The 13,382-nt window shown below is 35.6% G+C and overlaps 2 protein-coding genes and 1 long non-coding RNA gene across 4 annotated transcripts in view; 2 read left to right on the top strand and 1 right to left on the bottom strand.

Moving 5' to 3' along the window:
- LOC106070514 (CD9 antigen-like) overlaps positions 1 to 3,392 on the top strand; it is a 19,518-nt gene extending 16,126 nt beyond the window's left edge. For both annotated transcript variants that reach the window (XM_056032436.1, XM_013230440.2), the window contains one exon: positions 219 to 3,392. In XM_056032436.1, the coding sequence (XP_055888411.1) occupies positions 219 to 290 (72 nt within the window). In that variant the 3' untranslated portion in view covers positions 291 to 3,392. The remainder of the gene's footprint in view (positions 1 to 218) is intronic.
- On the bottom strand, positions 3,376 to 13,382 carry LOC106070515 (uncharacterized). Its single transcript, XM_013230442.2, has 4 exons — positions 13,148 to 13,382; positions 11,423 to 11,525; positions 4,553 to 4,952; positions 3,376 to 4,447 (listed from the first exon to the last, which is right to left on the bottom strand). The coding sequence occupies exons 1-4, from the start codon at positions 13,169 to 13,171 to the stop codon at positions 4,240 to 4,242; spliced, it is 735 nt and encodes a 244-aa protein (XP_013085896.2). The 5' UTR covers positions 13,172 to 13,382; the 3' UTR covers positions 3,376 to 4,239.
- On the top strand, positions 5,058 to 9,522 carry LOC129926715 (uncharacterized). The gene is made up of 2 exons (XR_008778422.1): positions 5,058 to 6,585; positions 6,628 to 9,522. It is a non-coding gene; the product is annotated as an uncharacterized LOC129926715 (long non-coding RNA).

Raw genomic sequence — 13,382 nt, 5'->3', positions numbered from 1 at the left:
AACACATCATAAATAATGAATCTCAAATTATGTGCAGGGGCAGGGCGAGCATTTGTTTCATGTCTATAAATAAATCATTATGGCTTGCCATAACCACAATTGAAATAATAGAAAAGAGACAGAAAAATAAAGAACGTCTAAACAAGTATTCTCAATGTTTAGGGTACTATTATTATTATTATTTTAATTTAATGTTTATTTCTTTCTACTTTCTTCAGGGGTTAGGCATGGCCCTGGCCATCATTTTGGCTGTGTTGATTCGTCGATCAACGAGACTCGTAGTGTCGTAAAGACAGATCACAAGAACAAATCAGCCTCATTGATTTAATCTAGTTTGAAATTAAAACATTTGTCAATGAAATAGGTTATCAGGTATAGGGCCTATCCAAATCACAACAACAAACATGCTGATATCATACCAACAACAACATTTATACAACTTTACAACATTCATACAATGATTAACAATGTTTTTAAATGTTTGCTATTTTGTTTTTGTGAAATGTATTTCTAAGCCCTGATCTTTCACATTTTGTTTTGTACTTCTAAAAACACAAATATATTCACTACTAACCAGTTTTGTGGCATGTCTCTAAGTTTTCTAGTTCAAACATGACATTCAATGATGTCACATGGCGCGTGCAACTGAGTTGGTGGTAGGTCTAATGAAGTCAGTCATTGAAGTCATTAGTGATAGTATCAGGTCTTGAAACATAGGTCAGGTATAATCTTTGTTATTGAATCAATTGTGTGAGAGTGAGTTATCCCTAAGCTGTCAAAGATTTGACTGGTTTACATTTCAAAGACATAGAATGTACTTAGGTATCTACATTTACTTGCTAGTGAATGACATGTTTGGTGTGATCATGTATATATGTGTTTATTGATATGAAAAGAGAGGCTTGGCAAAAGGAAAAAAAAAGGGGGGGGGGATGGATCGGGCGGGGAAGAGCATACTCATTAGGAGGAGTCGGTTGACACGGTACCGCCGAGACCAGTACACCTGCAGGCAGCTTGTGTTTCTGCTTTGCGAACACTGTCTGGTTTTCTCAACAACTCAGCACCAAAGACTAATAATTTCCAAAAATGCTCATAAAGCAATAACGTTAGTATCATAATTATAATTCATTTTAAAGCACAGAGAGCAGTTCAGCTTTAATTTAGTTGTTGTCTAATACCAAGAATGTTTGGGATAAAAAGTTGGCCTGATTTTTGTGAAACAGTAAACAGAGACCAAAACATTTGAATTGGACTGAGTACATTTTGTTTTAGTCTGTACGACTTTTTAAAACGAACAAATGCATTTGATTTCAATTCGAGTGACTGTGTAATCAATGTTTGATAGAATGGAACTACACAACATATAACAAATCTGGATATATGGCATTTACATGCATTGAGTATAACGCTTACCTCTAGCACAATTTATCTGCTTTCCTTAATAAAATATTTTAATTTTACGTCTATTGAGAAAAAAATGTATATAATGGCCTGTAAAATATACGGTTTAACTGAGACCAAACTCGGTTTAACTGAAACCAATCTTGGTTTAACTGAGTAACAAAGTCCTAATATCTCAAGTTTGCTTCACTTTGTTCTAGAGCACCGTAATTGTCTGTTATTGATCAGGTTGATGAGAAAGGGACATAACATATTAGGTGATGAAAAGGAGGAGAGTTAAACTTTGCATACATTTGGTTGTGAACCAAACACAAAATGATGTACAAAGTCTGAGGGTTATCAAGCTTTGATTTTGTCGAGTTCAAATCAGTCTACATTACATTATAGATCTATTTCTATTATACCTCCAGCTCGAAAAAGAAATCACAGAACAGAATGATGGGCTTTCAATAACATACGGGACTTATGACATATTACGCATGTAATCTCTTCCTTTGCTGATGCAATAGTCAGAACTAATAAGAACATTCATACTTGTTTTCTTCGTTTATTCTTGTGTTGGTCTATGTGTTTTAACTTTTGAAGCAGGCTAGAAATCTGTTTGGACTTTCAATAACCCACTTTTGATTTTATGTAAACAATATATTTGTTTAATAGTCACTGATTTCATTAAATACTTTGTTTTATTTAGGTTCTATCCTTTGTTTGTGGAGATTTCTATACACCAACTATCACACCAAAAAAAAAAAAGCCAAAATAGTTGTTTTCATTTGTGGTTATACTTAATTAATTGACAAATTAACCTGTACAAACAATCAGATTATTATAATTTCAATTTTTAAGAAATGCAAACCTAACCAAAGGAGAGTCAAACTGTACACTGTACCTCGATAACCTAAAATGTGTAGTTCGTAGAGTCACATTAGACCAATGTTGTCATCTAACATTAAACATGCACATAGGAGTGTTTCAGTTCTAATGATGCTGTATATTTCCCTACTCAGAATAATATGCAAATAAAAAAGCGCTCTTTCTTATTCACTGTTATGGCAGCTTTTTTTGTATTCATCATTATCAGCCCAGAATTTGATTTGCAAAAAAAAAAAAATCTCAATATATTCTTACATTCTTTTTTGTGCGCCGTTTTTACATTAGTGTAATAAATTGAGGACTTTAACGACTTCTTACTTAATAATATAATAATAATATATATACTTTCACCGAACAATTTTAAATAGTTTCTCTTTCAAACGTCTACAACTCTGTGGAAAGCTAGCACGATGACCAGCTCTAGTTATTATTAACAACAAATGTTGGTTGCTATGAATAGCTAGTGGACCGATCCCTAGTGATATCTCCTTATCTCCAATCTCCATCAAGACACATACTTGGGACTTCCGAAGGGCAGCCAGACGTTCTAGCATTCACGTGTACTCTAGTCATAACAACCAGATGTCGATAAAAAACAAAAATACACAAAATATTCTCAAAGTAGAAAAAGTAAACAAAAATATATTTTATTAAGGATTTTTTTTTCTAAATTCTTATGTCTACTTTAAAAACATTTGGCTAACATCAACATTTTTCGTAATTAAGTTACAGGACTTTTTTTCCATTTTAACTAGATCTAAATTAATAGTTAGATTTATTCTAATTAGTTTGTTATGTTTGCAAAGTTGTCGATACATTTTTTATGAGACTTTTAGTTCTTACACATGGACAAGAAAAATTACATTCGCATTAAAATAATTTCCTGTAGTTCTAGACTTTAGAATCTTACAAATTTGTTTTTTTTTTGAGGATTGTAGCTGTACAGAAAAAGTTTATATTTTCTTCTGTTTATTGAATGCGGTGCTATTTATAATTTATCTTATTCTTTAAAGCAATTTTATATTTTGGTTTCAAATGTTTTTATTTTGATGCCAACGGATACATTTTATTATCTTGTAGTTTAGTAGTGTTTGTGAAAATAAACTTTTTGATTTCTACAAGGTGAATTGTTCAGTCTATGCTGCCAATGTACATAATGAACTGTGTCTATTTCATTGCTAATGCTGGTGTACACGAATGTAAACTGTTTACAAAGACTACTATTAAGATAAGATTAGATAATTTTATTGATCTAATCAAATGGAAATTCAGTTTGACTACAATTGACAATATCAGCGTTGCCACTATTGCCACTCGAAACAATTTAGTAATATGACTATCTTTTAAGTTATATAATTTGAGGAACTACAATTTGAACAATTTTTAAATATCTGTTCTGATAATGACATACTCCCATTGTACAGACAATAGGTTTTGTTGGTAAGTCGTAAATAAACTAGGTTAGTCAAATACTAGACATTCATTGGAAGAACATTAACTAGTTTCATAATAATCTTAAAATCAGCATTAAGTGTAATGTGTGAGTTTATTGCTACGCTAGGAAACATTGCATTCTGGGTACTTATGAATTTAATTTTTAAATAGCTTATATCAACTCACTCTGCCTGGTAAAAAGTTGGTACACGTTATTTCTCCAACACCCAATCTCGGATCAAGCTGACATTTTCACAATTATTTCTTGTACCTGACAACACAAGAATCAATTTTTAAAAACTAACCAACTAGTTAATTAACTATTGGTAAATAATTGTTTTGTTTGGTATCTCGAATAAGGGCCATGCAGACAGGGTGAGCTGATATAAGCTTTGTGAAAGTATGCTAACGACACCCGAGAAAGCATGAAAGTTAGAGCAGACTATAGATATAGCTTTAGTCAAAAATACTGGTTTTTAAAAATGATATACAAGCAGAGAATGTCGTTCTATTAATGTTTACACTATCAGTTATTTAGACAATCAGACTCAGTGAATGAAAACTTGTACACAATGACCATTCCGGATCCACGTCATATTCTTTGGAAGGTTTTGATGTCTTTGTGTCAATATGTCTAAAGAAGGAAGAAGGAGTCGTCTGTATTCCATCACATGTGGGAAGCTTCAATTCTGCACAACTAATATAAACAGGCACAGAGAATTTCGGACGATCCGGCACTCTTCTGTAGTGAAAGGGGAAAAAAAGTATGAATGTTATAACAATTACATTTTATATTATACACCATTATTACATTAAAAAAAATTTTTAGTTTACAATATATATTTACTTGCGCACTTCATTTTCCCAAAGACTTGATTCTTTCACTTGATGAGTGCCCTTAGTGATGCAGACAGGTGGAGGATTTGGTACAAAAAACGACTGCCGAAAGTCGGAACTGCGAGTGTACCTGGACTCTCTCCCAGTATTGGGTCTCTCTTTCCCCCCAGGAAACAATGTGAGCTCAATGTTTTGGTGAGCTATGGACGCTGGAGCACTTTTACAAGAACGCTGAGCCTTTCCATCAAAAGTGTCTTTTCCTTGCCTCGATTCAGAAAAGTTATTTCTTTTTCTATGAAATTGTCTCTGTTGGAAACCATCTCTAAGCTTACTGGGCTCATCAAAACGAGATTGGATTATTCTGCCCTGAGATTTTAAAGTCTTCCAGAGCTCCCGTAGTGCAGCTGTTTCTGTGAGTTAAAATATAAAGATATCATCATTAGAATATAGAGATAATTACTTTTTTTTTAAACACAGCGAGACAATCGCATTTACTGCATTTAAAATGTGAGCTGGCGATCCTAGATTTAATTTTTATCTATTTTTATCTGTATTTTAAGTTTAACTATCTAGGCTAGTGCTGAGTGGGTGCATGGTTCCCGCCAGCTCTTTTACTTTAGAAGTTAGTTTGTACGAGTCATGACCTGGCTCTATAAATAGAACAGGTGCGGTCAGTTCTTTCTTTTTTTCCGGTGTTGACCGTTGGTCAGTGCAATCACGTAGAAGAAATAAGTATTTAATTGTTGCGCTTGTATTCAGCTGGGACCGCCTGTAAGTTGGAAAATGTTTTTATTTTATTTCTTTAGTTTGTATTTGTATTAGTTATTCCTACATCTACTGTTATAGTCTAGATGTGGACTGATTAGTGTAGTGGCATCACTGGCTAGTTAATTAGCCATGATTGTCTATGATGGAACCGGAAGGTCCATTAAGCTGGATAGCGTCACCCCTTCCTTCCCCCCCCCCCCAAACTATCCCTAATAATCCCCTTATTGTTTTTCTATACTATGTCTATTTGTAAATATTTTATTATCTTATATTCTTATGTATGTTTATTTTATTAGTGATTCTTTTTGGTAGTTTCTGAAGCGTAGTTGGCAGATAATATTATTTTTAATTTTGTTGTACTTTTATGTACAAGATGGCGGCTGGCATAAGCCGGCTCATTAACCTAGATCTAATGTGTATTGTTGTGACTTTTATCTGATGTTATCTAGATCTGTTTATTGTCTACCCAGCCTGTGTGGGTTGTGGCGTAGACTTGACCTAAAATTCTGTGGCTTTTATTAGCTACATGGAGGCTAATTACTAATATGTAATTACCTCATGTCTCTAGGTCGGTTTGTGTACTAGACTAGGTCTAGTCTAGCTTTTTTAAAACTTTTTACTATTTTTTAACGTTTTTATGTATTGATTTTTGCAGGCTATCCTTACTGCAGTACTGCTGTCGTTAAGTCTGCTGTTGTTAGTCTACTGCCATTAGTCTGCCATCGCCTCCTTGTACCTTTTTTGTTATATTTTATTAATTTTAAGCTTAGGTCTAGGGTAGTAATTGTAGTTAGATAGTTGGTTTGGTTAGTCTGTTAGTGTTTGTAGATTTAGAGGGTTTTAGTTAGTTGCTGAGTTCAGTTGTAGTGTTAGTGTAGCTCTATGTTATATTTTATTATTGATTTATTTGTGTATGTAAATAAAGTTTCTTTTTGTTTTATTTATCCTAAAGTAAAAGTTTCGTTATTGCTTTCTTTTAGTTAGCTAGATTAGTTTAGCTTAGTTCAATTGTGCTGTCTGGTTGCTTAGGCGACTCTAGCCCCTTGGTCGCAGACCGAGGTGCACAGATTGGGCCCACCCAGTAGAGCTACCACCTGCCTACTGTTATAAATGAATTTAATGTTGAGCAGCAGAAGAGAATAGGCCTCACACACTCGCGCCTGCCTGACCTGCTCACATTTTTTTGGTGTCAGAAGTGGGATCTGTGCTTAAGTAATCAGACACACATTGTTTTCTTAGGGATTAGGTTGTTAGTTTTTTTGAGGCTTTTGTTAGGTTGATTTAGGTTTTGGTTAGGCTTCGTTAGCGCATTGTTAGGATTGCATAGGTTGGTATTAGTTTTAGGTTTGGATAGCAGTAGGAATCAGTGTTGGAGAATTTATTTTTTTGTTAGTTGTTAGAATATAGGATATGGATAGTTTAGTTTGTTGTTTGAGTTTTGTTTTATGTAGTGGTCTTCGTTATGGTCAGTAGTGAGTTGGTTTTAATGTTACTTGGAGATGTAGTTCTAGGAAGTTGTTGTAGTGCGTTGTGAGGTAGTTAGTATTGTTGTTGTGGGTTAGGGTTAGAGTTGAAGTGTTAGGTTAGGGTGGCAGAATGGCAGCAGCGGCAGGAAGGATGCAGCGGTCCCAGGCTGATGTGGAGGTGCCTCGGAAGAGTGATCCGAGAGGAGGAGAGAAGTCTGCATCTACCCCCATGCCTGCAGAGAGATGTCTGCCCAGCATCAACAGACGAGAGATGTCATGGCTAGAGCCAGCGGATGACATGTACCAGCCATCCATTAGGTGAGAGTGTTCGACTTTCACCAGCCATGTCAGCACCAGAGGACGATCCTCTCAATGTTGGAAATAGCTATGTATGGATTTACGGCAATGAATCCCAACAAGCAGGTGTTATCGACTTTATCAGTAAGAGGAAGGCTTGCCTTATAGTCCTTATCTTCCTGTGGTGAATTGACTAAATATGGATAGATTCGCAGTTGCTGGTGGCCTGAATGTGTGAAGCGACACTACCAAGACTTAGGCAGTTCCAGCATGGGTTTTTTTACAAATAGCCATGTACCGGCCTGACAGAGGTGCCCCACCGCCACCTCTGTGTTTTAAACAACTGGGCCAGTTTGTCCTTCCATTTAGGACGATTGTCAGCCCAGTTGCAACGTTCAGTTTTGTGACCATTGCCACACCTTGAAAGGTCCCCAAGTCCGGGGGTCAGCTACTCTGTCTACAAGATTACCTTGCCAGATGCACCCAGCCAGCCACAGTCAATCCCTGCTCCTGCACCGGTAGGCCCAAGAAGGTCCTCCAGGACGAGAAGACAACCTACCCGACTGGATATTTAGTTTTAGTCCTTTTTTGTTTGTTGTAAACTTTTCTTTGTATGGCTATGTTTTTGCATGTTTAATATTATTTTGTTGTGTGGTATTAATGATGTATTTTGTATATTGATTATGTTTTTGTATATTCCATGCTTGCTCTACTAATGGTTTTGCAACCTAGTAGATATTTTTGTAAGTCTTTATTGGGCTCTCAAAAGCCAATATTGTGCTTGGTTGCTGTAGTAAAGTGCTGTTTGTGCAATTTTTCTAGCCATGTTAATTTTCGATGTTGCCATCAAGGTACTCGTTATGTTATTTGTCTTGGAGGCCATGACGTAGATAAATGTAATACATTTTATTACAGTATTTTGTTGTTGCCTTTGGAAGGCAATGTAATGTTTTTTTAGTAGACTTTTTTTGAAGTACTTAAGGTACTCATTAATGTCATGTTAGGTTGAATTGTCTGACAGTGGTACTTTTATTTTGTCTATGTCTCACCACCACTGTTGGATGCCCTGTGTTTTGGTTATAGCACTGTAACTCCAGGTTGTGTTATGACACTTTGAGTGTACCATTTTTTAATGTTTTGGTCTTTGTGACCATTGTGAGCCTTCAGTGGCTGGCCATAAGTCTGTGTGACTATGGGTCTGTTGAAGCCTTGGTGGCTTTGTATAAGTCTGTGTGACTTTGTTTTAGCCTGTGTGGCTAAGGAACTGAGTTAAGCCTCATAGAGTTCCTGTTGGTCTGTGTGACTAAGTTTATCATGTTTGGCTAGGGCGTCATTTGCTCTAACCATGTAGTTTTCGTTAATTACTTTTTTTGTCGTTCCATTTTTTTAAAGATGTCATGCACTATATTTTGTATTACCTGTATTTTTATTGTTTTCTGTTGAAAGCTTTGCCACTTGTGAAGCCATTTAGTACTGAGAGCTATGGTTATAGTTCTCCGTTCTCTTGTATGAATTCATTTTTATTTTATTTCTGCTGTATATATTTTGACTTTTTATCTCTGTATTTTGTGTATTTTTTATTTTGCGGGGACGCAAAAGTTTTGAGCTGGGGTGAATGTGAGCTGGCGATCCTAGATTTAATTTTTATCTATTTTTATCTGTATTTTAAGTTTAACTATCTAGGCTAGTGCTGAGTGGGTGCATGGTTCCCGCCAGCTCTTTTACTTTAGAAGTTAGTTTGTACGAGTCATGACCTGGCTCTATAAATAGAACAGGTGCGGTCAGTTCTTTCTTTTTTTCCGGTGTTGACCGTTGGTCAGTGCAATCACGTAGAAGAAATAAGTATTTAATTGTTGCGCTTGTATTCAGCTGGGACCGCCTGTAAGTTGGAAAATGTTTTTATTTTATTTCTTTAGTTTGTATTTGTATTAGTTATTCCTACATCTACTGTTATAGTCTAGATGTGGACTGATTAGTGTAGTGGCATCACTGGCTAGTTAATTAGCCATGATTGTCTATGATGGAACCGGAAGGTCCATTAAGCTGGATAGCGTCACCCCTTCCTTCCCCCCCCCCCCCCCAAACTATCCCTAATAATCCCCTTATTGTTTTTCTATACTATGTCTATTTGTAAATATTTTATTATCTTATATTCTTATGTATGTTTATTTTATTAGTGATTCTTTTTGGTAGTTTCTGAAGCGTAGTTGGCAGATAATATTATTTTTAATTTTGTTGTACTTTTATGTACAAGATGGCGGCTGGCATAAGCCGGCTCATTAACCTAGATCTAATGTGTATTGTTGTGACTTTTATCTGATGTTATCTAGATCTGTTTATTGTCTACCCAGCCTGTGTGGGTTGTGGCGTAGACTTGACCTAAAATTCTGTGGCTTTTATTAGCTACATGGAGGCTAATTACTAATATGTAATTACCTCATGTCTCTAGGTCGGTTTGTGTACTAGACTAGGTCTAGTCTAGCTTTTTTAAAACTTTTTACTATTTTTTAACGTTTTTATGTATTGATTTTTGCAGGCTATCCTTACTGCAGTACTGCTGTCGTTAAGTCTGCTGTTGTTAGTCTACTGCCATTAGTCTGCCATCGCCTCCTTGTACCTTTTTTGTTATATTTTATTAATTTTAAGCTTAGGTCTAGGGTAGTAATTGTAGTTAGATAGTTGGTTTGGTTAGTCTGTTAGTGTTTGTAGATTTAGAGGGTTTTAGTTAGTTGCTGAGTTCAGTTGTAGTGTTAGTGTAGCTCTATGTTATATTTTATTATTGATTTATTTGTGTATGTAAATAAAGTTTCTTTTTGTTTTATTTATCCTAAAGTAAAAGTTTCGTTATTGCTTTCTTTTAGTTAGCTAGATTAGTTTAGCTTAGTTCAATTGTGCTGTCTGGTTGCTTAGGCGACTCTAGCCCCTTGGTCGCAGACCGAGGTGCACAGATTGGGCCCACCCAGTAGAGCTACCACCTGCCTACTGTTATAAATGAATTTAATGTTGAGCAGCAGAAGAGAATAGGCCTCACACACTCGCGCCTGCCTGACCTGCTCACATTTTTTTTTGGGGGGGGGGGGGAAGGAAGGGGTGACGCTATCCAGCTTAATGGACCTTCCGGTTCCATCATAGACAATCATGGCTAATTAACTAGCCAGTGATGCCACTACACTAATCAGTCCACATCTAGACTATAACAGTAGATGTAGGAATAACTAATACAAATACAAACTAAAGAAATAAAATAAAAACATTTTCCAACTTACAGGCGGTCCCAGCTGAATACAAGCGCAACAATTAAATACTTATTTCTTCTACGTGATTGCACTGACCAACGGTCAACACCGGAAAAAAAGAAAGAACTGACCGCACCTGTTCTATTTATAGAGCCAGGTCATGACTCGTACAAACTAACTTCTAAAGTAAAAGAGCTGGCGGGAACCATGCACCCACTCAGCACTAGCCTAGATAGTTAAACTTAAAATACAGATAAAAATAGATAAAAATTAAATCTAGGATCGCCAGCTCACAAAAACAAAAGCTTATTACTTATTAATTGACTATTGTAGACACAAACAAGCACACACATGTATGTATAGATAATATATGTGTATAGTATGTGTGTGTTGTGTGTATATGTGCGCTAAAAGGCAAATTACAAAATAGCTTTGAAAATTTTTACTTTGCATAGATATTGTAAAAAAAAACTTCGATAATATTCACTTTGCCTAGGGAAATAAGTCCTGCATTGTGCAGATTAAATGACAATAACTGCAGAATATCAAATTCTAGAAATCTGTTTATAAATACAATACACATACATAAATAAGAGAATATTCTATTGAATGCCTAGAATTCATACTTAGATGACAATTTGAAAGATCTTTTCATCTTAATTAAGAACCGTATAATCACAATGTTTGTTTATATAGGCCTACATTTAGAAATAACTTACAAAGTCAGAACACATTTCTTTTCCATAAAATAGGTCAAACTTGGTAAAAGAACTCTTTTTGTCCTAGTATTATTTTAACATTATTTAGCTAATGACTAATTCTAATTAACAAGACTAAATAGATTAACTCGTGAATGCGGACGTAGATAGGAATGTCTGTAAGCTATAAACATTTATGGCTTTTTTTTTAAATCTGTAAAACATCAAGTATGTAAGTAACATAACATAGTACATAACATAGTACATAACATAGTAGATAACATAGTAGATAACATAGTACATAACATAGTAAATAACATAGTACATAACATAGTAGATAACATAGTACATAACATAGTACACGTCTTGTAGAGGGAAGTAGAAAATGATGTTTTATAATCAATTGTATTCTTACGTGTTCGTCTGACCAACAAATCTGTATTTCTTTTGACTGGGTCAACTTCTGCATTTAACTTGCTTAGCAAAACAGCTTGACTGACATCTGGAGGGTTCAAAGTCTAAGAAAGAAGATTGCCCACTCTTCATTAAAATATGCCACTATTAATCTGACATTGCATTCTGCAGTTTCGTGACTTGTCTTATTCACGTGTATGCCAGGAAGAGCCTAGTGTGTTGGTAGTATAGAGTCCTGGAGTTGTGTTCATTATCGATTGTGTTCATTGTTTGTTATTTCGAACAGCATTCTAGCTATTCGTGTGTGGGGGAGGTTAAGTGCTAAGGAATGATTTTCAAGTTTATGACAACATAAATTTAGGTTCGTGTGTACCGTTAGTATTAAGTGTATTAGTGTATAAAAATAACAGTTACTATTGAGATCCCTTTTATCCTATTGCCATAACAACGTGTCAGATTATCTATTTCACCATTGACGTATTTATATTTTTATTAATATATATTTTTTATTTTGGTCTGTGTCAATACTTTTAAAGATATGGCCTCTCTCTCTCTCTCTCTCTCTCTCTCTCTCTCACACACACACACACACTCAAACTTACACAAACACAATACTGTGTGTGTTAATGTGAACGTGCACTTTGAGATTTAATTAGAACGCATCACATAAGAAACATTTGCCCCCCCCCCTTACCCCCAAAAATTGGTTAATCAATCTCTCGCCATTGGTGCATGAATGTAAACACAAATGAACAGTAGTAAGCAAAAAAACAAAATGAACCTTAAAGCCATTGGTCACTCCCGATGAACTCAACGGTAGCAGCAGAACGAAGAGGTATGGTGCATATGGGACGAGCAGGCACTTAGGACAAAACATTGCATAGATAGTGCATGGAGTTGGCGCAAAATTCCTCGTACTGACTCAAATGAGTGAAAGACATTTTCTGAGACACCGATAACAACTGCCAGCAGAATATACAGATTCCTTGTCAAAGGCAAAGACAGAAATTCAAACGGTAATCTCCTAAATTGCTAAAGGAAAAGTAGTGACCTAAGTCTCTAAGCAGTGACCTAAGTCTCTAAGTAGTGACCTAAGTCTCTAAGCAGTGACCCAAGTCTCTAAGCAGTGACCTAAGTCTCTAAGTAGTGACCTAAGTCTCTAAGCAGAGACCTAAGTCTCTTAGCAGTGACCTAAGTCTCTAAGCAGTGACCTAAGTCTCTAAGTAGTGACCTAAGTCTCTAAGCTGTGACCTAAGTATCTAAGCAGTGACCTAAGTCTCTAAGCTGTGACCTAAGTTTCTAAGCAGTGACCTAAGTCTCTAAGTAGTGACCTAAGTCTCTAAGTAGTGACCTAAGTCTCTAAGCTGTGACCTAAGTATCTAAGCAGTGACCTAAGTCTCTAAGCAGTGACCTAAGTCTCTAAGCTGTGACCTAAGTCTCTAAGCAGTGACCTAAGTCTCTAAGCAGTGACCTAAGTCTCTAAGCAGTGACCTAAGTCTCTGGGCTGTAGACTCTCTCTAGTTTTGCAAAAACAACAAGAAACAAGAAAAAGGTTGGGCACCACTGCTAGACTACACGTTGTGGTGGAACTATTGGAGGCCTACAATTTAGGCTACAAGATAGTAGGCACACACACACAAACATGATGAAATCATAATGACATTCAATTTAATTAAAACTAATTCATTTAATATTTCACATTTTAAAAATCTATAAAAAAAAATACCATCGTCTTTAGAAGTTGTGACATGTAGAATTTCTGTACTACACACTTTGTGATGGCATTGTTAGTGTTTGAATATAGTAGGTCCTACATCGAGAAACAAAACCGGCTATGAACACAGGTATATTTACTCGTTCTAAGTCTCATTTTTTGTACAAAACTTCCATGAATAATTAGACTCCAGTCTGAATTTATAGGACTCTCTAAATATATTTGACTCTGGCAGTCTTCGATAATA

This window comes from Biomphalaria glabrata, chromosome 1 (assembly GCF_947242115.1).
Source record: "Biomphalaria glabrata chromosome 1, xgBioGlab47.1, whole genome shotgun sequence".
Classification (NCBI taxonomy): Eukaryota; Metazoa; Mollusca; class Gastropoda; family Planorbidae; genus Biomphalaria; species Biomphalaria glabrata.
Note: the sequence above shows the minus strand (reverse complement) of the source record. Positions and strands in the feature narration are given on the sequence as shown.